The sequence below is a fragment of the Bubalus bubalis genome, chromosome 13, assembly GCF_019923935.1.
Source record: "Bubalus bubalis isolate 160015118507 breed Murrah chromosome 13, NDDB_SH_1, whole genome shotgun sequence".
Taxonomy (NCBI): Eukaryota; Metazoa; Chordata; class Mammalia; order Artiodactyla; family Bovidae; genus Bubalus; species Bubalus bubalis.
The window spans coordinates 10,527,807-10,552,067 of record NC_059169.1 but is presented as its reverse complement, the minus strand read 5'-3'; the positions used below and the strand labels follow the sequence as shown (position 1 = coordinate 10,552,067).

Below are 24,261 nucleotides of genomic sequence, written 5' to 3'. Positions count from 1 at the left end.
GCCCATGGAATTCTCCAGGCCAGAATACTCGAGTGGGTAGCCTTTCCCTTTTCCAGAGTGTCTTCCCAACCCAGGGATTGAACCCAGGTCTCCCTCTTCCTGACCCAGGACTTGAACTGGGGTCTGCCACATTGCAGGCAGATTCTTTACCAACTGAGCTATCAGGTGGGGAAAGGGCAAAGTGAAAGAGGAAGAGCTAGCAGAATGGTGATGTGGAATGGACAGAGCCTTGGGAACGGGAAGGCTAAACACCAGCCACTCTCCAGTCAGGGGCGAGGGCAGAGCTGAGTGAAGAGTCCCAGGGGAGTAAGCGCCTTCTTTCCACCTGAGTTTTCTCTTTCCAAGGAATTTTCATTGTATTTTATTGAACGATGAGGACTGAAACCATAAAGTAAAACTATCACAAGCCTCCCTACCTCACACTGAATACAAATGTGTAGACTGAAAGTATATCAAGACTAAATGTTAAAGTAAAAACTGTAAGACTATTAGAAGAAGACATAGGTGTAAATCTCCGTAACCTTGGATTAGGTAATGATCACAAAATGATCACAGATGCACAAGCTACCAAAGAAAAAAATAGATGAATTGGACTTCAGCAAAATTAACTTTTGTGCATTATAAGACACCGTCAGGAAAGTGAGATGACAACCTACAGAAGGGGAGGAAATATTTGTGAATCATAGATATCTGATATGGATTTACTATCTAGGATATATAAAGAACATTTATAATCCGACAACCAAAAGACAACCCATTTTTAAAAATTTAAGACTAGAATAGATTTTTCTACAAAGAAGATACAGATGGTACTTGACTTACAGTGATCCACCTGGTGGGAAAGCAATACACATTCAATGAAAACCATAGTCTGAATATTGAATTTTGATCTTCCCCTGGTCAAGTGTTACGTGATCTGATCTTCTCTTGTGATCCTGGGCAGTGACAGTGAAGCACAGCTCCCAGTCAGCAAAGTGGTCCTGAGGTCTACCCAGACAGCCATTCAGTTTTTCACTTTTAAAGACTGTAGTCAGTAAATTACATGAGATATTCATGTTTAGATGGTTTTGCCCCATTGTAGGCTAATTTAAGTGTTCAGAGCACGTTTAAGACAGGCTAGGCTGACCTTTGATGTTCAGTAGGTTAGGTGTATTAAATGCATTTTCAACTGATAATATTTTCAGCTTGCAATGGGTTTATCGGGACGTGACTCCATCATAAGTCAAGGGAGATCCGTGTACTGATGGCCAGTAAACACATTAAAAGATGCTCAGTATCATTAATCATTCGAGAAATGCAAATCAAAACCACAGTGAGATACCTTATTACACCCACAGGAATGGCTATTATCAAAAACAAATAAAATGAAAAATAAGTGTTGGCAAGGGTGTGGAAAAATTTGGAACTCCGCTACATTGCTGATGAGAATGTAAAATGTACAGCCACTATGGAAAACAGTTTGGCAGTTCCTCAAAGAGTTAAATATAAAATTACTAAATGGAACAGGAATTCAACTCCTAGGTATATACCCAGAAGAATTAAAAACAGAGACCTAAAGAGCTACCTATATGCCAAAGTACGCCCTCATACACATCCTGAGCCTTTTCAGTCCTTTGAATGGAAGCTGATTTGGCATTTAAATAAACCTGTTTTAAAGAGTCTCTCATAAAAAACACATCAGAAACTTTGCTGTACCAAAAGCTACAGTTTCAGAGCAGAGTGCCTAGAATGTAATAACTTGTGGGATGAAATCAGTAAATGAACATTTTCCTCATTTTTTTATTGTGATAAAGTACACATCGCTTAAAATTTAGCATCATACTCATTTTTTAAACCATGTGTTTCTTTTTAAAAAATATTTATTATTTATTGGCTGTTCTGAGTCTTTGTTGCTGGATGAGGGCTTTCTCGAGTTGCAGTGAGGGAGGCCTACTTGCTAGTTGCTGTGTACGGGATTCTCATTGTGGTGGCTTCTGTTTTGGAGCCCAGGCTCTGGGGCTCACAGGTTTCATTGCCTCGTGGCACCTGGGATCTTCCCGGACCAGGGATTGAACCCGTGTCCCCTGCACTGACAGGCAGGTTCCTAACCGTTGGAAAGCCCCATCATAGCCATTTTTAAGTGTACCATTAAGTGATTATTAAGTACATTCACATTATTGTCCTTTTGTAACTGGCTTATTTCACAACTCAGTGTCTTCGGGGTTTATCCATCTTGTAGCATGTGTCAGAATTTCCTTCCTGTATAAAACTGAATAACATTCCATTGTATGTATTTATCACATTTCACTTGTCCATTCTTCTGTCTGAGTACCTGGTGGCTTAGACAGTAAAGAATCTGCCCGCAATGAGGGAGACCTGAGTTCAGTCCCTGGGTTGGGAAGATCCCCTGGAGAAGGAAATGGCAACCTACTCCAGTATACTTGGCAGGAGAATCCCATGGACAGAGGAGCCTGGTGGGCTACAGTCCATGGGGTCAAAAAGAGTCGGACACGACTGAGCGACTAACACACATTTTTTTGTCAGTGGACTCTTGGGTTGCTTCCACATTTTAACTATTGTGAATAATGCTGCTATAAAAATGGATGTACAAATAATTTCTTGGAGATCTGCTTTCAGTACTTTGGGGTGTATACCCGGAAGTGAAATTGCTGCATCATATGTTAATTCTATTTTTAATTTTTTTAGTAACTGCCTTATTATTTTCTGTAGCAGCTGTACCTTTTTATACTTCTACCAGCACTGCACTAGAGTTCCAGTTTCTCCACATCCTCCCCAATACTTGTGTTTTTCTGGGGGTTTTTTGATAGTAGCCATCCTAATGGGTATGAAGTGGTATCTCAGTGTAGTTTAAATTTGCATTTCCCTAATGATTAATAGGGCTTCCCTTGTGGCTCAGCTGGTAAAGAATCTGCCTGCAATGTGGGAGACCTGGGTTTGATCCCTGGGTTGGGAAGATCCCGTGCAGAAGGGAAAGGCTACCCACTCCAGTATTCTGGCTTGGAGAATTCCATGGACAATATAGTCCATGGGGTCTCAAAGAGTCAGACACAACTGAGCAACTTTCAAAAAAAAAAATGATTAATAACTGTGGTGTTGGAGAAGACTCTTGAGAGTCCCTTGGACTGCAAGAAGATCCAACCAGTCCATTCTAAAGGAGATCAGTCCTGGGTGTTCATTGGAAGGACTGATGCTAAAGCTGAAACTCCAATACTTTGGCCACCTCATGCGAAGAGTTGACTCACTGGAAAAGACCCTGATGCTGGGAGGGACTGGGGGCAGGAGGAGAAGGGGACGACAGAGGATGAGATGGCTGGATGGCATCACTGACTCGATGCACATGAATTTGGGTGGACTCCGGGAATTGGTGATGGACAGGGAGGCCTGGCGTGCTACGATTCATGGGGTCACAAAGAGTCAGACACGACTGAGTGACTGAACTGAATGATTAATGATATGGAGCATCTTTTCATGTGCTTATTGGCCATTTGTACATCTTCTTAGGAGAAATGTCTGTTCAAGTCCTTTGCCTATTTTTGAATTGACTTGTTTGGGTTTTTTTGGTGTTGAGTTTTAGGAGTTCCATATATGTTCTGAATATGTATTCTTTTATCAGATATATAATTTGTAAATATCTTCTCCTATTCTATTGATAGTGTCTTTATTCTGCTAATATTGATTTTATTCTATTGATGTACAGCATCTAAAAATTTTCATGAAGTTCAATTTGTTTATTTTTTGTTTTGTTACTTGTGCTTTTGGTGTTATCAACAAATGAAATTTTAAGCCAGTTCAGTCCAGTCACTCAGTCGTGTCCGACTCTTCAAGATCCTGTGGACTGCAGCACACCAGGCTTCCCTGTTGTGCCAGGGAACTTATAGTATGTTCAGTATTGCTGTAGATTTTCTTTTTTTGAAAATAGACAAACCTTGGGATTTCCCTGGCAGTCCAGTGGTTTAAGATTTTGTGCTTCCATCACGGGGGACATGAGTTCAACCCCTGATCAGGGAACTAAGATCCCACATGCTGCATGGTTCAGCTCAAAACAAAACAAAACAAAACAAAAAAACCTGGGTAAACCAAGATTTTTTTCCATGTGGGAAAAGCAATGGGCCAGAAAATTCAACAGTATCACCTTACCCGAAGAAACACTACCAGGTTGCAGTAATCAATGAAAATTTGTCTTTTTTTCTAATACAGTCACCACAACAGTCTCTGTGATTATGATATATTTATCAGAAAAATACAATAATTTACTAATGATGACTTGTTTATGTCACAGGCACTTCTGTTTTCTAATATTAATGTTTAAAAAGAACTTACACGGAAAAGAACATCCTTAAATGGAACAATGCATCAGAACCTTTTATTTTAAACCAATCAATCTCAAAATTTTCCAAAAATCATTTCGTATAGATGCTAATATCAGGGCCTTCTGCCCCAAATTTGTTCCAGTCCATGCTTACGACATCATTTGATGAATTAGATAAAATGGAAGTGAGGTGAACTGGACAAATTCAGAAAAGACAATTCACTAGTGTTTCTGGGTATGTGGTGTGGTGATTTGCCTTTTGTAGGATAAGAATATTAATTGTTCATTTAAAAAATTCACACAGATTAAGCATCTCTCTGGAGCTGGGAACCCTTCTGTATTTCTTAATTCCCAAATCTCCTTTCGACCACATGGCTTTCCCTCTGCTCCTGTTGCATTCAGGGTTGTCTTGGCGATTTCCTCGGAAAATAAAGTATAGGTTAACAGACAAGGTTCAGGGGTGGTGGAGGGCGGGTAGGAGAAGAGAAAGGCGCTAATTCAGACGTTAGGAAACTGTGATAATGCTATTATTTAAGACACTTATTTGGGTATGTTTATACTTTGTAGTTTTATAAATAAGCCCAAGGGGCTCCTCCTGGTTGTCACCATCCTCCTTGCATCTCGGGTCCTGTCTGTCTCTTCCTATCCGACAGAAGAAGTGACGCCGCTCTAATCCCTGCAAGTTTGGAACTAATGAACTGACTGCTGAGCTGCCGCCACGGAGCTTGGTCCCAAACTATACTGTACTTCACACTCGATTTATTCTCCAGATGGCGAGACTGTGCCGCCCTGCCGCGAGGGACCACCTCTTCCACTGGAGTGTAAAAGTGGACGGATGTTGTTTTCTTTGCAGATTTGATCATTCTGAGCTCGAAACTTGCGAGGATGATTAGTTATTAGCTCTAATGGGTGCCAAGTGAACCAACTGCACGCATATTTTCTCCTTTCATTTTGGAGTCTGCAGGTCTCGGGGATGGTTGATTTATTTGCTTTCTTACGTCAGCAGAGCGTGTCTCTCTTCCCCAGGTGATAAGAACCTGGTCTCTGAAATCATAGCACGCCTTGGTTCCCGGCCCAGACAGAGTCACATAATCCGTTGGCTTATGTATAAGGACAAGTTTATTAGCCCCTGGTCCACTGCACTGAGCAGCCCATGGCACGAAATATCGATTGAAATGTGGGAACTTTGGTAACATCACCTTTTAGACCCAGGGCCTGCGAACATTCTGACCTGTGCCAACTTGCTCTGTGACCTTTGCAGACCCTACCTCTGGAATCAGACCACTCCAAACACACGATGCTAATTAAGTCTCTGCAAAAATCTAATGTAATTGTTGAGCAAGGCCTTAAATTCATTATTCCCTCTTTTCAGGTTGTCAGGTCTTAGAAGGACGAGTTTATCCTACATTGAGAAATGCTGACCAAGGCCGTCCTGTAGTGTTCACACATTTAGAATGCAGCTCCTACTAAACCTTATTTTGGAAGACCTGTTTTGTTAACAATGTAAGACCCCCTCCACCCTTGCCCCCAGGCCCTCAGCCTACCAAAAATTTCATTTCTTAGTGGCCTTTTTTTGCCTCCATTTCCTTTTCCTCCTTTCTCCAGGGACCACTTACCTCCCAGTAATCTCAGCAGATCATCCATATAGCCCTTCTGAGAAGGTGGTGTCTGCCAGGCCAAGTCTTACTAATCCCCCTAATGAGATGGAACTTGGAAGGATGGTCAGGAACAAACAGGAAAAAGAGAGGGAAAGAGGATGAAAGCGTAAAGGGAGTGAGGTGATAGAGATGAAAGAGATGTAAGAGAGCCGGTAGCAAGAGGTAAGGTCCGTGTTAGAAAGGGAGAGAGAATAGCACGGACAGAATTTCTTTCTTTTCACAACTGGTGGACTGTGGCTCTCTCTAGCTGAACACCCAGAACTAAACCTAATTGTTCTTAGAAACTGCCTTCCTCTCACCCAACAGATGGCATGGGTGTGTTTGCTAGCACAGTAACATATTTCACCATTAAAATACCAAAAAGAAAAAAAAAATCCACATGCTTGTTGGTTGGTGTAAATTCAGGGAAGTTGTTGGATATTTTAGGATACATAGCAGAGGGATGCACACTTGGTTTATGTAAATTGTCACAAGCAACAGCCTGTTAATAAGGGTGTTGTGTGGCAAAATACCTCCAAAGCGACCATCTTTTTTTGGAAAGGTATAGAATGATGAACTGGAAAGAGCTTGGTTTGAATTCTGAGCCAGAAAGAGGGGAAAAAAAAAAAGAGTTTAATAAAATGCTGAGTATTCACTGCTCATTATTATAGCATGAAAAGTACTAATCAGATTATGCCTAAAATTGGAATGGGGTACTTCATTTGCAGCCAATTTCACAAGGGCCGAATTTTACTAAGTAAACCAGAATGTGCCGAAACCATGGCAATCTGACTTTAGATAAAAATCACAGACAGGTTTAGAACATGAGCTTTGAACAAACAGTCTCCTTCAAATCCAAGTGAAACGACTAAACAGCTTAGAGGTCAGATTTTGTTTGACCCCAACATTAACGATTTAGGAAGCGGATGTTGCGGGGGATCTTACACGTGCAGATTAAACTGGGAGGATGGCAGTGATGATTCAGATTTGCACTTCATGTGATGTTTCTCCCTCTCTGTCTGATTCACTTCACTCAGTATGACACTCTTTAAGTGCATGTGAAATCTAAAAAGAAACGATACAAATAAACTTACAAAACAGAAAGAAACTCACAGACTTAGAGAATGAATTTATGGTTGCCAGAAGGAAGGAAAGGGGGAAGGGATAGTTAGGGGGTTTGGGATGGACATGTACACAGCGCTATGTTTGAAATGGATCACCAACAGGGACCTACTGTGCAGCACAGGGAACTCTGCTCAATGTTATGTGGCAGCCTGGATGGGAGGGGAGTTTGGGGGGAGAATGGATCAAACGTGTATATACAGCTGAGTCCCTTTGCAGTTCACCTGAAACTATCACAACAGTGTTTGTTAATCAGCTATAGCCTGATACAAAATAAAAAGTTTAAAAAAAAGCGATAAACAAATAAATGAAATGCACTACAGCCTAAACAATCTGGTTAGTTCCCTTCCATTTTCCATTCACTCTGTCTCAGGAGACCCTTTCCACACCCGACCTGCCCTTGGAAAACCTGGAAGTTGAAACGTTTCTGAGCTGGAGCCACCCTGAGTTCTAGAGCTGCACCAGGCTTCATGGAGCATTAGCACATCTTGGGTTCTCTGAGGCCATGGATCTAAATACACACAGGCATCGTTTCTCCCGACAGTCACAGACAGCCTGGGAACCATCCTAGTGAGTTGACTTCTGCTCTTCCCCATCAGGATTTTCTTATTCAGTGATCGTAGCAAGAGGGCACATAGAGCAAGTGGAAACATTCTGTCCCTGCAGAACAGCCCACAGCGTGGTAGAGCCCAGCCACCGTGGCTGCGTCCTCCCCCACGGTAGCTAGTACAAGCTCTCGTCTAAGCTGGCCTAATTATTAGCAGTCAGAGCTCAGTAAATCAGGACTCCACAGAGCTGTCTTAAACTGCTCCCTTGGACTCTGCTTCCGAGCTGACAACCCTAAGCGTTTCCTCACACTGTTTAACTCAGACCACGTTTGGAGGTCTTCCCTGCATCCACCCAGTCGCAGACCTACATCCGTCTGGTTTAAATCTACTGTCCTGGCTGGTCTCCTTGATTGGACTTTGACTCAATATTGGCTCAAATAATTGTTTTTTTTTTCTCCGCTTTGGTTTGTGATTTTCCTAGATAACTATGGCTGTTCAAATGGCTGTATATTGTTAAGACTTTTTTTTTCCCCACAAGCTACATTCATCAGCAGTGAGAAGCTTTAAAGTTTTATTAGTATCATAAAACCCCTTCTCAAATGAAACTACTTTTGATAACTGTTCATTCTGACAATGAGAATTTGTTGAGGGCTGTTGGCAAGTGGGAGGAATTTGTTTTTGAAACTGAAATTGGCAGGAAGTAATGACCCCAAGTGCTTTCTTCCTCTTGATTTCAGCCCCCACGCCCTCAACGCACTCCTCTCTCCCCAGCCCCTACCCCACCTTCATCACCCCCAACTCAAAAGTCAGTAAAGAACATGTTTAATTTTGTACAGTTTTTCTGGGGACAATTCAAATTCTGAAGCAGATTTTCAACCTTTCAGCTTTACTTAACTGTGGAGCAAAGCCTGTCAAATCAAAGGGAAAAAAATATGTATTTGTCTACCGCTTCATGAAGGGATTTCTTCTTGGTGATATTATTGCCTTCCATGTGAAGAAGTTGGAGCTTTTTTGTAGCGGGGAGTGTCATTTTCCTGTGAGCACCTTCTTAATTGAATGTCAAGATTCAACACAGTTGCAAAATAATTTTTAAGTGAATAAAAAGCATGAAGCCTGTAGATAGAGAAAAACAAAACCTTATTTTTTCCCTAATGTGAATATGCTGGCAGTCAAGACTACCATTAGTCCATAAGTTACCTAGTTTCTTATATTTATTAAAAAAGAAAATGCAGGTAGAACACTTAGTACCATGCCTAGTGCTTAGTAAATGCTCAATAAATGTGACCCAGTAATTATTTTATCTTCCCAATGGAAAAGTAATGCTAATGAGCAAGTGCCTGCGTACATGCTCAGTCACTTCAGTCATGTCCAACTCTTCGAGACCCCATGGACCATAGCTCGCCAGGCTCCTCTGTTCATGGGATTTCCCCAGCAAGAATACAAAAGTAGGTTGCCATGCCCGCCTCCAGGGGATCTTCTTGACCTAGAGATCGAACCTACGTCTCCTGCGTCTTCTGTTTTGCAGGCAGTTTCTTTACCGCTGAGCCACTGGGGAAGCCCTAATGAGCAAGATGAGACCACTATTAAATATTTAGAGTTTCACCAGCATGCATTACAATGGCTCTCATCTCTGCTCTAGTCAACTTGAATAAAGTCTGGAAATCAATCACTTGCCCATCATTTCAAACATCATTTACTTGGTGGCTATAGTAGGCACTGTAATGATGCTCAGACTCTCAACCCACATAAGAATTTCATGATGGTTTGATTGTGTTTCCCCTCAATGGCACATAAGCTAAGGAGATACATTTTATCTACACTTGTAGGATGAAGCTAGATTGAGAATAGTAAAAACTCTTGAAGACTTTGACCTGGGCCCAACTGAAAAGTGTGTGAGGATCAACTCGGTGTCCAGCGGTCTGGCAGAAGAAGACCTGGAGGCCATCCTGCAGTCTCGGGTCCTTCCTTCCAGCCTCATGCTCCCGAAGGTCGAAGGTCCTGAAGAAATCCAGTGGGTGAGTAGCTCATACACTTTGCTTTAATTAAAGACTGGGGAGCGGCTAAGAAGGAGTAGCAAGAAAGGAAGGGTTTGGATGCTTCAGGTTTTGAAAATGCATACACAGAGCAGAGGAAAATGGAACCGAGAAAAAGGAACCAAAAAGACCATATCCTGCATTCAAGGAGAACCTGGCTTTGCCCTAAGATTCAACAGAAAACAATCTACACTTGAAATGATGCTTCTGCTGCCGGCACAGATATGTGGTTTAGACAGAACAGCTTCCTCTAGAGCAACCCTGGAAACCAGCTTACCCGGGACTAGAGACAGCTAGGCCCTACCCCTCCACCTGGAAGAGTAGAGATGTGCATGGCTCTTAGGCAGGTTGATTTGAAGTCATCGCGGATGGCATGGCGAAAGCACATTAACTGCAAAGGAAAAAAATGAACCTAAAGGAGGAGAGGAAAAGGTCACTCCTTAGGGCAACTGGAGGAAGAGACAGGAAGCTTTTAACTAGTGGTTTTAATTAGCACAGATATTATTTCCTGAACAGTTCCCTAGTTCATCCTTTTTAAATTGCTGACAGGTGTGTTTGTTTCATGACAGACTTTTCAGCCAATAAAACCCTGGCATGTCAAATTACTTAAGAAAACTTTGAAATGGGCCTAATTATACTATGATTGTTTTCATTGTTAAAGCAGGACCCGGGTTGGGGGGTTGGGTGGGGCTAGATTTTATTTAGGGGTCACTGTGATGCTGCAGATCTCTGCTGAATATAGGGTGGTTCCATTGTGCCAGTCAGGGGTGGGGGGGCCCATGGCACCCAGGTGCTGGAGGCGTGATAAGGGCGTGTGGACAGTGGTTTGATGCCATGTCCGAGGTGACCTCTAAGGTGGTGGCTACAACCGAGTCCTAGACGTGACACCCAGACACTGCTCACCTTTTCCGCCCTCGTAGCTGTGTCGGCTTTGTGCTTGCCAGTGCCGTGGCTGCCTGCCACACGTGGGTGGAAGCACTTGAAGTGTGGCCAGTCCAGACTGAGATGTGCAGTAAGTGTAAAACACACCCAGGACTTCGCAGACCTCACAGCACTCTCCCCACATACCCACCACCTGCAAAAAAGAGAATGTAAATCATCTCCGTAATTTTTAATGTCAATGACATGTTGAACTGATAATATTTCAGACACCCTGGGTTGAATAAACCTCTTATTAAAATGAAACTCACCTGTTTCATCCTTCTCTTTTAATGCAGCTACTGCAAAGTTCAGAATGACACACGCAGCTGCCATTATTTTTCTGTTGGACAGTTCCTCGCGGCGTCTTCTTGAAGACCTGCGTTCAAGGGCCCCTGTTTACTTTCCAAACTAGAGTTCTCCTGGGCCAGGTCACCCCCCAGCAGCTGGGAGGTGCTGGTGAGAGAAGGTTCACATCCTCCAGGTCCGACTGATCCGGACGTGTCCTAGGTTGATTGAAATGGAATCTGAAGTCACTGTTCCCTTTTGGATTCTGAGTTAATGCCTATTTATCACCGTTATTACCCCTCATTTGAGAGGGGAGGGCTCACCCCGGCCTTCGGCCACAGCCTCTGTGCGCTGTTTTAAATCCCTGGCTTGTGAGGAAAGTACTGAAATCTAAATAGGATTTCTAGTTAACAGAAGTCTTTGGGGCTGTTTATTTTTTGCTCTCCGTTTGTATTTATGTGAAGCATAAAACCCAGAGCCTGATGCACAACTGAAAGATGGGCTTCCTTGTTTTCTTTTGTGTGAGAATCTCTTACTGGCCTTTTGTCGCTAGTGTGGGTTCTTGTTTGACTGGCACGGCTTATTGGACTATAACAAGCGTGACTCTGCCTCCTTTGTGGCGGGACAATTCTCCCACAAATCCCGAACGGGGTGCATTCTTCCAGCACACTATTGGGTGTGCACTGGAATTGAAAGAATTGCTGAGCCCGGCTACTTCATCTCCTCCCCAATCTCTTTGTGATCTTCCCCCTTCTTTCCCTCCCCCCAACACAACCCCCCCAGTCCCCTCCACCTCGCTGAAATGAACACTTTACCAGGCCGGAAACATTTAATCGTCTCCTTTTGAAAAAATTAATTGAAACTTCTCCACTAGTTACCTTTTGTGTTAGTACTTAATGCAATTTTTTAAGAAAGAAGGGGAGGAGGAGGAGGAGGAGGATGGGCTAGAATATTTAATTTTTAAATGCCCCTCCTGGCTTAAAAACAAAAGGCATTAGCGATTTTTCTCAGTAGGAACCAGGGAAGGGGTTGTAAAAGATTTACCCAGTTCTTTACAGGTTTTGCAGTTATAACTATTATCACCAAGAATGGGACAAGTGATGTTTCAAGGTTTTGTTTTTTTTAACAAGAAAAAAAAAATTTTTTTTTTGGCTGCACAGGTAATACCACTAATATTTTATCACCCATTTTCTAGCTTCAGTGTGACATAAATTATGTTTTCTTTCCATTCTCATGGAATACTATATGTTTGTCCCCTGAAATTGTAGCCTTCGCTTCCTCCTTGCTATTTTGGTTGAGTTATTCCTTCCCTTGTAAAGTTGCTAAGGAGGTGATGATGATGGTGTCGAGGAAGGGAGGGGCAGTGGGTGCAACTGGGAATAATTCTTCATTACTGAAAGCTGTGATTTATTTTAGCCTAATTGTAAAGTTACTGCAAATTGCTCAAAAGCTTTTTAAAGATCCCAGTGATTAGATTTTTTTTGGTGGTTGTGAGGGGGAGGGACGCTGCATAGGCAAGGAGGGGGCAGCTAAAAGGGGAAATAACACCTCTAATCCTGCTTCTGGTAAATAGGCTGCCAGCTTTTAAAATGAGTTTCCTTTCTATTAGTCAGAATATTATGCTAAGCCTTAAGCATTCGTTTTTTATGTTGCCATAGCAGCCCTGTTCCTGCAGGGCGGTGACCTGCGATGATTACAGTACAAAGCTTATAGGGTCTTGAAACCCCCTTTGAAGATGAAAAGTCTTTGATGGTTTATATTTATGCAAATCTCTTAGATATGATTTACCCAACTGAGACTGAATGGAGAGATGATTAAAATTCCCTTTTCCTTTGATATCCATTAATGGCTGAATATTCCTCAAATTTAAAATGGATATATATGTTTTTATCTTTATTTACAAAAATATCTTTATCATACCTGTGTGTGTGTGTGTATGTGTGTGTTTTTATCTCCCCACATCTTATTAGATCTAGATGGACATAATAGATTTACAATTTAGAGTGTGGTGGGGTTTTTTTTTTTTCCCCCTTTGAAAGGGGTTGGGGGAGATCTGTGTGAGAGCTTTTGTATGTTTCCAGATGATAGATTTTGGAATTTGGGCTACCCCACTGACAGCACAGAGCTAGCTGTGAACTGGTCTCATGGAAAAAATTGGCGAGCTTTGGTCTTCAAAGAATTAAACTTCCTTTTTAAGGTCTTCCTAGGTAAGCTAAAAAATTATGGAGAAAAACCTCAGAACAAAGGGTAATGTCGCTATAATGAATAATATGGATTCCACGTAGAAGGCCGCTGAACAGTCACACTGATGTCCTTCTGGGTCGGAAACGAAACCAGAATGGCAGGTAGAGCGAGCCTTCATTGTTTTAGGGGCCTGCCACTTGCACTGAACAGAATGGAGGCGAGAGGTCTTAAGTAAATATGTTCTCAAGGAAAGTATTTAAACTCAAGAATCTCTCCTTCCACCTCTAACTCCTAGGCCTCAAATTGCTCCTTCAGGAAAAAAAAAAAAAAAAGATACTGTTTGGGGTTTTACTATTTCATTTGTTGGAAACTTTGTTTTCCTCTGTTCTTTTCTTTTTTTTAAATTCTTTTGTGTATTACTTCCTCAGGTCAAAGACTTAAATACTACTTCTATTCTAGAGTTCAATGATTGTACATTTTTGCCCCACTAGTCACTTATGACACTTTTTAATTTTAGCTTTCAGACAAATTTTCATTCTACTTAAAAAACCGAAAACTTGAACAACCTATGAATTTAATCCCTTTTGTGGAAACTGCAATGGGTTTGCTCAGTTTTAAGGTAAGAAATCCATAATATGGCTAATAAGTCAGAATTTTATTTATTACCTGAAAAGAACTTTGGTTTTCAATCTTGGCATCTGCTTAAAATATTTTTCTAGAAAGATTTATAAAGCACAGTAAACCTTGAGCACCATGTGTTATCTGTAACATCCAAAAACCAGGCTGTGAGCATCTTAGAAAACAAAGAAACTGGCTAAGTAGCAAGAAAAAACTCCCTAGTCCTAAATATTTAAATGAAATATTTACATATTCCTGGCATTAATTTTAATTAATCACTGTAAATTTTTGCTGTGAATTATTTCATTTATAGAATAAGTGTACATGAACATATGTCACCCTTATGAATTAACTTTCAATTATTCTTTTGTGACAATTGCCATCTACTGGGAAATTTTCAGGCCTGTTTGTAGCAACATTAACTATAATGTCTAATAGCCAAGATTACTGTTTTTGAGTTAGTGTACACACTAATTTGTTCTATGTTATTTCAACTTGCCACATTAAAACGTAAAATACTTCCTAATGTACATACGAGAAGATTAGCTGAGCCAAGCTTTTTCACCGTTGTATAATCGTATTGAACTATGTGCCTTAACAAATTCATAGCCAGCTTGTTTCTTCTTCCTGTTGATCAGTGGCCATCTAAGTTGTTATCCAAAATATGCTTCATTCACGTTCCATCTGACCTGTAAACATCACTGTAGCACCCCATCTCAGAGGGCAGGAGAGGAGAAATACCTAAAAACAAAAAGAGAAAGTCCAGCTGTACGGGGGAGGTGATATGTGAACCAGGGCTCGGAGAGGGAACTTTGAGACCTGCTGGCCCGTGCAGGAGGGGCAGAGTGCAGACGCTTGGGGAGCTGCATCAGCACATTTACACCAGGAACCACAAATTCTCCCATCCTGCCTTAGAATTCTGAGGATATAATCGATGCATATTTCCTAGATGCAACTAGACTCATACAGTGATTTCAGTTGAAGCACTGATTTGCCATTTTATTCATAATATACTTAGAAGCGCTCACAGCCCCTGAAATTGATCAACAGTGCTCTCACCCTTCCTCATGTCTTCCCCACCCACATATATTAGCATGCTGACTCTCCACCTTTCCAGAGTCACGGTCGTGTCTAAGATGACTGCTATTCATCTTTATTTTCACCAAGAAATGTCCAAGTTGCTTATTAATATATCTTGGATGACTTACTGCGTTTTTATTTTCTCTTCTGGAGTTGTAGAGTTCTGTATTGTTTGTTTTTAATCCTGAGACCATTTACTGAGAAATCTTGATCCCAAAGCAAATAATTCAATTAGTTTGATTTTTAAATTCTTTCCTTTTCTCCTGCGGCTTTATGTTTATTGTTGGAGGATCTCCTAAAGCAGAAACAAATTTTGGAAGAACAGAAGTAACTTCTAGTACCATCAAAATGAGTGAACTTGGAAGTTTCTCTAAAGATTGGATGAACTAAAATGTGAACATTTTATCAATATTAATAACATATTTACAACTATATTAATATAATCCATTAAGCAAAGCAAATATGTGCAACATAACTTACATGGGACAATATTAAGTACTTTTAAAAGGGGTGAATTGGGGCTGCATTTTCGGGACAGCTTTCTGCCAAACGGTGTTAGGAGTTGCATCTTTCTGTTACTGAAATATACCATGCTGCTTCTCTCTAACGTGTGTGTGTATGGTTCTGTTCTGTTCTTTTACAGGCAGTGTGTGAAGAAGCAGTAAAGAACGGGCCTCGAGTGGGTCTTTTTCTAGATGCTGTAGTTTTTGGAGGAGAAGACTTTCGAGCCAGCATAGGTGTCAAAGACACGTTTCTCCTCTCATTCTCGCTGTGTCTATGTGTATATATTTTTTCTTTGCCCCTCCAAGAATGGGCATTTCCATGGCAATATGACCATGGGCAACACTTCCTGATAATTTAGGGCACCTCATAGTTGTCCTGCTTCCAGAACCCTACATCAGCACTTCCATTCGTTTATAAAATAACTAATAAAAAGCTTGTCATAGCCTCAGACATGTTCAGGTCTATATGACGTCTACGTTGTTCATAATAAGTACGTTATGTGAACAACTTTTCTGTTGTTTAAACATGCTGTTTTCCCATTAGTCTGAGGGCTGTCTAGACTTGTAACACGAATTTAAGGCAATTTCACATTGCTTTAATGAATCATTTTCTACACTGAATGCAGTATGTAAATGTTTAACGTAGATCTCAAATCCACCCTAAAATATATTTCTGAGCTCCTTTATTATGAAATATTCATTGAGATAGTATGCTGGTTTTCACTGATCTTCCTCCTCCCCTGGGCACTATGTCTTTGGTCTGGGCAGATGTATCACTAGAGGCTGTGAATGTGTCCAGAAAAGGGGCTTCGGCCACAAAGCGTTTTCAAAACCCCAGTCCCAGTGACCTGAAAACTGGAGCATTCCCTAAGCAGTGTCATGGTCCAAATATAAACAGTGGCACTTCGCCCCCCGCTTCCTGGGGGGGAAAGAAAGGAACTTATTTTTTTTTTTTTGGTGCGCCTCCACTGCCCCGCAGGGTCCTGGGACACTGTGCGAGACAGGGGAGGTACTTTTTTATTTTTAGTAGAGGCGGTCCCTGTCCTCCAGGAGCTAGGAACTTATTTTAATACCACTCTTTCCAGGAAACTTTTGTGTATACAACAGCTCAGTGGACACTTTCTGCCTCCCTCAAAACCAGTGTCCTTTCGTTTCCCCCAGCTCCCCATCCACACCCCAAAGCTGCCGTATTTGGCTCAGAACCTTGGTTATGACACATTGCAGCCATAGCACCCGAATTCCGTGCTCAGCAAAGGGAGTTAACTATTTCCACGCATAGCTATTTGGCCACCTTGTATAATGAGTGCTGACTTTGGAGTGACACTTTCTGAGCAATGGCAAGAAGGAAAAGAATACACCAGGAGTCCTTTGTGACCTATTGAGTCATTTGTGTCTAGCTTGTGAGATAGGGGAGGGGCCTTCTCTTAATACATGTGCAAGTAATTACTCGAAAAGATGCCTTGCATGATAAAGAGACACAAGTGAGAGTTAACTCTGCCTACGCAGAACCCTCTCTTCTTTTTTATTTGCACCATCCTTTCGCTAGGGTGAAATACCCAGGTAGACACAGAAGTCTTTACACACTTGAGTGTTTGTAATATTATGTATCTAGGTCCAGTTTCCAAAGTTAACATCTGCTTTCTCTGTCAACACTTCAGGTGCAACAAGTAGTAAGGAAACCCAAGATATCCTCTACGCTCGACAAAAGATTATTGTTGTAGCAAAGGCCTTCGGTCTACAGGCCATAGATCTGGTGTACATCGACTTCCGGGATGAAGAGGGGCTCCTCAGGCAGTCGAGAGAAGGAGCTGCAATGGGATTTACGGGTATGATTCTCGATAATACCCTAGAAAGCAGTATCTAGATTATGCAAACTTTCCAGAAAAATAGAAATGTAACCAGAAACTGGGTGTATTTAATGTAGCCGGGTGACTCATACTTATCCCACCATATGAAACATGAAAAAGTTATCCAGAACAAGAACCTGCCAAAGTGTCTTATCTGTCTTCGGCTCTGCAAGTCAAAAAACAAAGCACTCGTTTTAGTTTCTCCTGATAATACCTACAAGTTTTTTCTGTTTTCTTAATAATAATTCTTCTGCAGTTTTTGCAGATGTGAGGGGAAGAGCAAGGCCATTATAGCAGTGTTTCTGAGTGAACTGCCTTAAGAATTTGAGTTGATGGGTAGGAAAAAAAAAATGTACTCAAATATCCAAAATATTAATTTATTTCTGAAAAACATTTGGTGATATCTTCTTTGTTTTTTTAACTCATACAGCTTTTTATTTTTCTGCCACTTCAAGTCCCTCCTTTCCCTCCCACCACCCCGTGAGTGTCTGTGTACCGGGTGACACCTACGGGCGTTGGCTGGCATTAAGATCAGCGGGTCCTTGAAATCCGGTCCTGGAGCGCAGACAGATAGATATCTGTTGATTGGTGTGCCCAGTCACTCATACCCAGGAGCCCAGGGAGCAACCGAAAATTGTATTTTTGCAACAAGAATCTATTTTTTGAAAAACCACAATAGGATTCTATACACAAACATGTCTGCAGTTGCACACACACACACACACACACAAAACTGTGGGTAAAAAGCACCATAATCTCGTTTATTATTTGTTCTTCTGCTGCAAGTTCTAAGAATATTGTGATCAGAAATGCACCAAAAAAAGAGACAAGCATCCATGCTATTCTTTTTGTAAATATTTTTGAAATATGTTTGCATAGAGGTGACTGAAACATTTCATAAAATGACCTTCAATATAAAAGATACCTTAATGGATGATAATGTAACCCAAAGTAAAATGGAAAGACTGAAGAAACAATGTTAGTGTTATAGAATTAAATAAAGCCCTGACCTTTGTATTTGTTTTTTTATTTATTTTTTTAGGGTTTCAGGGGGCCTTTTTATTTAAAAGAGCATCATTATTTGCTTTAACTGTGGCAGTAGGAGTAATGCCAACATTTTGCATTTGAGAGAGTGCATAATATAGGCAAGGTGCCTGACCAGAGACCTTTCAGTCCAAATAAAACAAATAATTATGTGTTGGTGTTTTTAACACAAAGAGTTAAAAATGTGATTCCCCCAAATCTGCTAAATGAATAAGATGTCTGTTATAGAGAACTATTTTCTCAATCATCTGAACTATTAATAAATGAATCGCCCCTACATTTAATAGTGACCCAGAAGGAAAGCGTCCCTGGCATTGATTGTCCTTGTCTCTGTACCTGTGACACCTGCCTCTTTCCAATGACCTGTTAGGATGTGACCCAAACGGAAAAGTTGGAGAAAGACTCCATGAAATCTATCTAATAGACCCTGATGTTGTTGGTCTAAACTATGTGGCATTGGCTGCCAAGCAGCCAGATGTTGCTCTGAAATGGGCACTAACACAATTAAAAAAAAAAAAAAAGAAAGCACCGAATTGATGGGGCCTCTCTGATCATCACTCAGGATAACCTGGGTGTCCTCTGCTTCCTCCAGGGTAAATGTTTGCTCCAGAACTTTTAAGAGAGTTTGTGAGTTTATCCAAGAGAGAGAACTGAATTAAATTGGTCCCTAATTTGATCGTAGCAGACAAGTTATTTCAAATCAGATTTAAATTTCTAGACTGTGCCCAACTCAGTGTGAGGAGCTTACAGACTTGGCACCATTGTTTCTCAACAACAGGGAGTATTAAATCACACACAAAAAAATGGAAGTGGAAGGGAGGGGGAGGCAGGGGAGGGTACAGTGCCCATTATATATTCAAGGGAACAAGTCAGGAAAGTAGGAAGCTAAACTTCAGAGCCATCTTGCAATTTTTAGAAAGAAAGGTCTTTCTTGTCCCAACATTATTTCTATTCACCAATAAAAGGTGATTGGTCTGATAATAAGATAGGAGATTATTGGTAGTATTTTTAAACAACAAATGCTTTAATGAGCATTTTGCACCACTCATGATCTGTTTGTCCTAATTATTTGTCATGTAATTGCCATACTTTGAGCTTTACACAAAAAGGGAGAAAAGGAAAGAAGGAAGAAAAAGGGAAGGAAGGAGGGAGGGCAGGAAAAGAGAGCTACATACCCTATTTGAAGCAAAAGACTGAAAGTTTTAAAATTCAATGAAGTATTGTGTTGTCTATAACACTTACAAGGATCTATACTATAAGAATTTTCCAGGCTTTAAAAAATTAGATTTTTTTTTTTAATGAATTGTACTTTTGTGACACTTAACCATGCCTCAGACAGCAGGTCACAGTTTCTCTTCTGTAATCATTGTTTCACAGGGCCACGATCCATGTAGATTGATTTTAAATCAATGCATTAGCTATATAAATGACTATTAATTTTAGGAATTATTTTTATAAAAAGAAACCAAAAATAAATCTTGGAATAAAGCTTTAACAGCCAACTTAGGCATCACAGTTATTCCAGTACTACATGCTGAGAAGAAAGATTATAAATATGAAGCACTATGGGTTTTCTTCTTTTTTGCAGTCTTTTGTAGAAGACAAAAATGACACCATCATACAGTTACCTAAAAGACTTGACAGATATTGATTTAAAGCACGATATATCAAGTGGTACTGTAAAAAGGATTTCATGGTCATAAATTTTAATGTCTTCCAATTTTGCACCCTCTCAGTAGCTTGTCAATAACAACTCTTCTGTATAAAATATTTGCTTCACTCCTACATGGCATTCAAGTCTGCCGTTCAGTTGTTGGGATATGTAAGATCAATGAAAGATAACTTCACATATGGAGGTTCATAAATTTCTAAAACTTAACACATATCTTAAAATTAGCCTCATTACCAAAACATGGCTACTTGAAAGCCTCCGTTAGTTTCACAGCATTGTAAATAGTTTGTGTTTTGCTTCCCAATTGATGGCATCTGCACCAAGACGTTCCCGTGAAGTCTGGCTTTTTACCCATCAGTGTAAGTTGTGAACATAAATTATAAAATTCAGGACTAACAATTAGTACACAGTGATGACCAGACTGACATCCTTTATTGATCACATTGTAACAACTGTTAGATTACTTAAATATAATTTCAGTATCTGATATTGAAAAAACTTTCATTTGTCATCACTGATGTTATTTGTTCCCAGAAATTATCCCTCAAATAATTTAAAGCATCTTTATTTATATAGGATTTTAATGTTATTATTAGTATGCTCTCAGATAAGAATGAAACAACGTGACGATGTTTTAATTAAGCCACTATGAAGACAAGATATTGTTATGTTTATTCACTTAAACTCTTTTTCATGAAATGCTAAAAAATTTTTTTCTTAGAAACATTGTTCTTTTTCCTATTTGACAGAATAATGACAGTAACAGGAATGGACTTTTATAAAACATCAAGGATATAATTTGTACTTAAAACAGCTATTTCAAAAGCAAAGCAAATTGATATGCCAGCAAATATACTTGGCAGAGTAAATTATCATTAAGCATGCATTCATTTTTAAAGAACCAAATGTGTCTATAATTTTATCATATAATAAAATATAATCTCATCATTATTACAACATTAAATTATGTTGTACTTTATTAATGACCTGATTAGATTTAATTCTTCCCTGATTGTTAAATTGTTTTTTTTAATGAATGCATGATTTCATAGAATCCTGTGACTCTTGTGTAATATTTTTATTTAAGATTCTTAAAGCTTTTTTAAAGCTATCGCTGTAGAAATAAGATTTCTTCTGCAGTGTCTAATAATCTGTATAAAGGAGAAATATCCAATCTTCATTCCATAAGCAGAATGGGAAAATCTGGGGCTTTTTTTTGTTGTTAGAAAAACATTTTGTAATTTTTTTATTTAAACATTTTAAAATGTGGTACTCTAGAGACCTCAGTGTTCAAGTCTGCTTTCTTTTTTACTATACTGGATAAATTTTTTTAATTAAAATCCAATTTTCTATTAGTGGTTAGACAGGATGCACCATATTCATCTGAAAGAACGAAAATTAAATGTATTATTGTAAGACACCATTTGATATTAATGTAGTTATAACACCTGCTTCTGTAAGCTCTATGAAAACCGACAGACCGCTTTTAAAAGAAATCATGGAAGGTGGAATTATGGTACAGAAAAAGCCAAAGACAACTTACAGAATTGGAAAGAATTAACATGTAATTTTTTTCTACTTTAATTCAAAATAATTGTTCTAATTTGCAGACATTATCCTCTAAAGTTCCAGCCAAAGCAGTCAATCAGTGAGCTGCCTGGTCAATCCACCTGTAACTAAAAATGAGAGATTATCTGCACTAAGGTGACATTTCTATAGCATCCAGAGCACAATCGGTGCCATTGTTGTATTTGTTCTTCTGTGGTGTTCTGGAAAGGCCTGCCTGATGGTGGTCATTTTCTTTTTAAAAAGTTCTGAACAGAATGAGTTATTTTACATACACTCTGTAAGGCAGGCATTCAGGAGCCTGGCGTGGTTGAGAGATTTTGTTTGAACATCTGTTTGTTGTTTTGTGTTTCCGGTGTTATTAATCTTCTTGCAGGTAAGCAGGTGATACACCCCAACCAAATCGCGGTGGTCCAGGAGCAGTTTTCTCCTTCTGCTGAAAAAATTAAGTGGGCTGAAGAACTGATTGCTGCCTTTAAAGAACATCAGCAATTAGGAAAGGTAAACGTGTTAAAATGCCCCGAAATGGTGGGTGAAACTCATGTTTAAAATACTGTGGATAAGAATGAAAAAAATATATATATTGTTTGTGTGGTTCTAAAAAAACTCCTATTTGGGGGAGGAGGATTTGTGTGGGCTTAGACGGGGACATCATTCATCTGTGAGAAATTCATTTAAGGTAAAGTTGTTGCTCGTTCCTAAATATTTCACTCACTGGCTCTCAAGTTTCCCATTTTATTCTTTTCATAAACTATACTGGCAGCCTTTGAGAAGACAGAATTCTGTTTAGTTTTACTCTACAGACCCCAATGTGGCATTCCTATGAAAATAATTTTAGATCAAAATGAGAGCAAGTTGTAATGAAATAAACACAGTTTGATCAAATGATTCTTGGGGAGAGAAGAAATAAATTCCAAGTTATTTTAATTTGGAGGGGGGGTACAGAAATCTCCTCCGGTTTAGTCATTTAAGAGTGGGAGGTTGCCTGTGTGTTAGTACCGATTTCTGGACCTGAGATTTGGATCGAATGGAAAGCAAATTAACACTGGAGTACGGTTGTTCCTAATTTAGTGCATCATTGAGCCCCGCGTTTCCTGCTCTGTGGGTTTCTGCTGTGTAAATATTGCAGTGGTGATGCGCAATCTGTCTCCACTTTGTGCCAGTAACACTTAAATGAGGTGTCGCCCGAAGGAAGATTTTATGCTAGTTGCAGCTTTGTCAGTTAATTATCTTAAAGGTTATTTGCAATAATACCGTTTGCCTCTTTTTAAGGGGATGGGAGGAAAGTTGCCTTTATAAATCTATCCTAGAGGTTATATCTAAATTCGGCCTTGTTACTTACATAAAGAGTGAAGTTTTGATGCCTAGCATGCAAAACTACTCAGGGGAGAAAGAGTGTTGAAACATTATAAAGTTTCTAAATGTTAAACAGTACCCGCCCACACCAAAAAAAAAAAGGAACAAAATTGGTTTTCAGTGGTGACCCGGTGACATCAATGTGAAACGTGTGGCTTATACTTTTCATTGGAGTAAAAACACCTAAAAACCCCAAGATTTTCAAAACTAGGTAACAATATTAAATGGGTCACTCCCTCCCTCTCATTACCTGCCTTCAGTCCCAACCATGCACGCATGCTTGCCCTCACATACTTTCAGGCTCCTTTATGCACAAACTTGCACTTAAAATCAAAAGGCAGAAAATGTGACACTAGAAACATCCAAGTCAGGACTTATACCAATTTCAGGATAAATAGCAACCTTTCGTTTGATATCAATAATAACCATTAAAAAATTGCAGTTCATAACAATATTTTTTCTATATCTTGACCCCCCAATTCAGTTCCTCTATGAATAAATATATTTATCTAGAGAGAAGAGCCCTGTGCTTTTACATTTATGTATGCAAAATAACTCCATCCACTCCCCTCTCCTGCCTGCTTGCCTGTGCACACACTGACTAAACGTTCTTTACCTCAGTGTGTACCTTATTCCAGCTAAGGATATGCACCTGATAAGTACTTCCTCCTGACATAAACTGAAGCAGGATGGGCACCATCAAAACGCAGACCAAGTAGACTTCCAGTCTGGGCCAACAATGCCTCCCTTTACTGTCTACACTGGGTTTCACATTGAATAAAATCAAAGGATGCCACTGGCATTATAAGCAGCTAGCGGTATGGGAGAGGCTTCCCTAAGTTTCAGTAGCCAGCAAACAAAATTCAAACTAGAGACACATTCTTTTACTGGCATTTAAGTTCTTGAATGAGGGGAAAAGCAACACTTTTCCATTGTATCGTGAAAGTGCTGTTCCCAGGGAAAATTGCCCTAAAGTGTCCTTGCCTTGATGATGGCAACCTACATGTTAAATTATGAACTGTTGGGGTTTTTTTTTCGTTTTTGTTTTTAAATAAGAAATGCCCTCTTGTTGAGGCAAAGCTTTCACAATGTTGTGGTAGCACAGCCTTTCTTAACACAGAACCATGGAAATGAGAGCAGAAGGGAGATTTACCATTAGGTCATTTCTTCCCTGCCTCATTCGTGTAGGTTTGTTTCCTACAGCAAATTCTCCTGGTGCTTTGTCCAGCAAGGTTTAAATGATTCAAGTAATGGGGCTTCCAGTGGGGACATATGGTTATTTTATCCAGTTCGCATGTTTCTTTCGCTTTGCCTATAAATTGACTGGTCACAAAAATTGGGTCTGCCAGGTAGGTGACTCTGGGTCTTGAGGGGTCTTGGGGTTTAAATAATGCAGGTTCTGTTTGTAAAGATTTAATATAAATAGGTCGCTCAGTTGTATAAACTACTGCTTCCAACAAACATCTAATCTGTTTTATTTCAAATGTGAGTCACTGATGAAAACATAAACCCTCGGATATTTTGTCCAAAGCACAG

The 24,261-nt window shown here is 39.9% G+C and overlaps 1 protein-coding gene and 1 long non-coding RNA gene across 8 annotated transcripts in view; one reads left to right on the top strand and one right to left on the bottom strand.

Annotated features, from left to right (window-relative positions):
* Positions 1–24,261, top strand: part of CLYBL (citramalyl-CoA lyase) — a 233,515-nt gene that overhangs the window by 187,571 nt on the left and 21,683 nt on the right. For 5 of the 6 annotated variants that reach the window (XM_044927103.2, XM_044927102.2, XM_025262636.3 and 2 more), the window contains exons 3-7: positions 9,443–9,631; positions 13,557–13,658; positions 15,381–15,474; positions 16,899–17,066; positions 21,746–21,870. In XM_044927103.2, the coding sequence (XP_044783038.1) occupies positions 9,443–9,631; positions 13,557–13,658; positions 15,381–15,474; positions 16,899–17,066; positions 21,746–21,870 (678 nt within the window). The remainder of the gene's footprint in view (positions 1–9,442; positions 9,632–13,556; positions 13,659–15,380; positions 15,475–16,898; positions 17,067–21,745; positions 21,871–24,261) is intronic. The other variant, XM_044927104.2, reaches the window with a different exon arrangement.
* Positions 9,911–15,000, bottom strand: LOC112578407. Of its 2 annotated transcripts, XR_006543990.2 has the most exons (6): positions 14,866–15,000; positions 14,193–14,398; positions 13,706–13,801; positions 10,840–11,073; positions 10,553–10,724; positions 9,911–10,040 (listed from the first exon to the last, which is right to left on the bottom strand). It is a non-coding gene; the product is annotated as an uncharacterized LOC112578407 (long non-coding RNA). The 2 variants fall into 2 exon arrangements; XR_003102656.3 differs by lacking the exon at positions 13,706–13,801.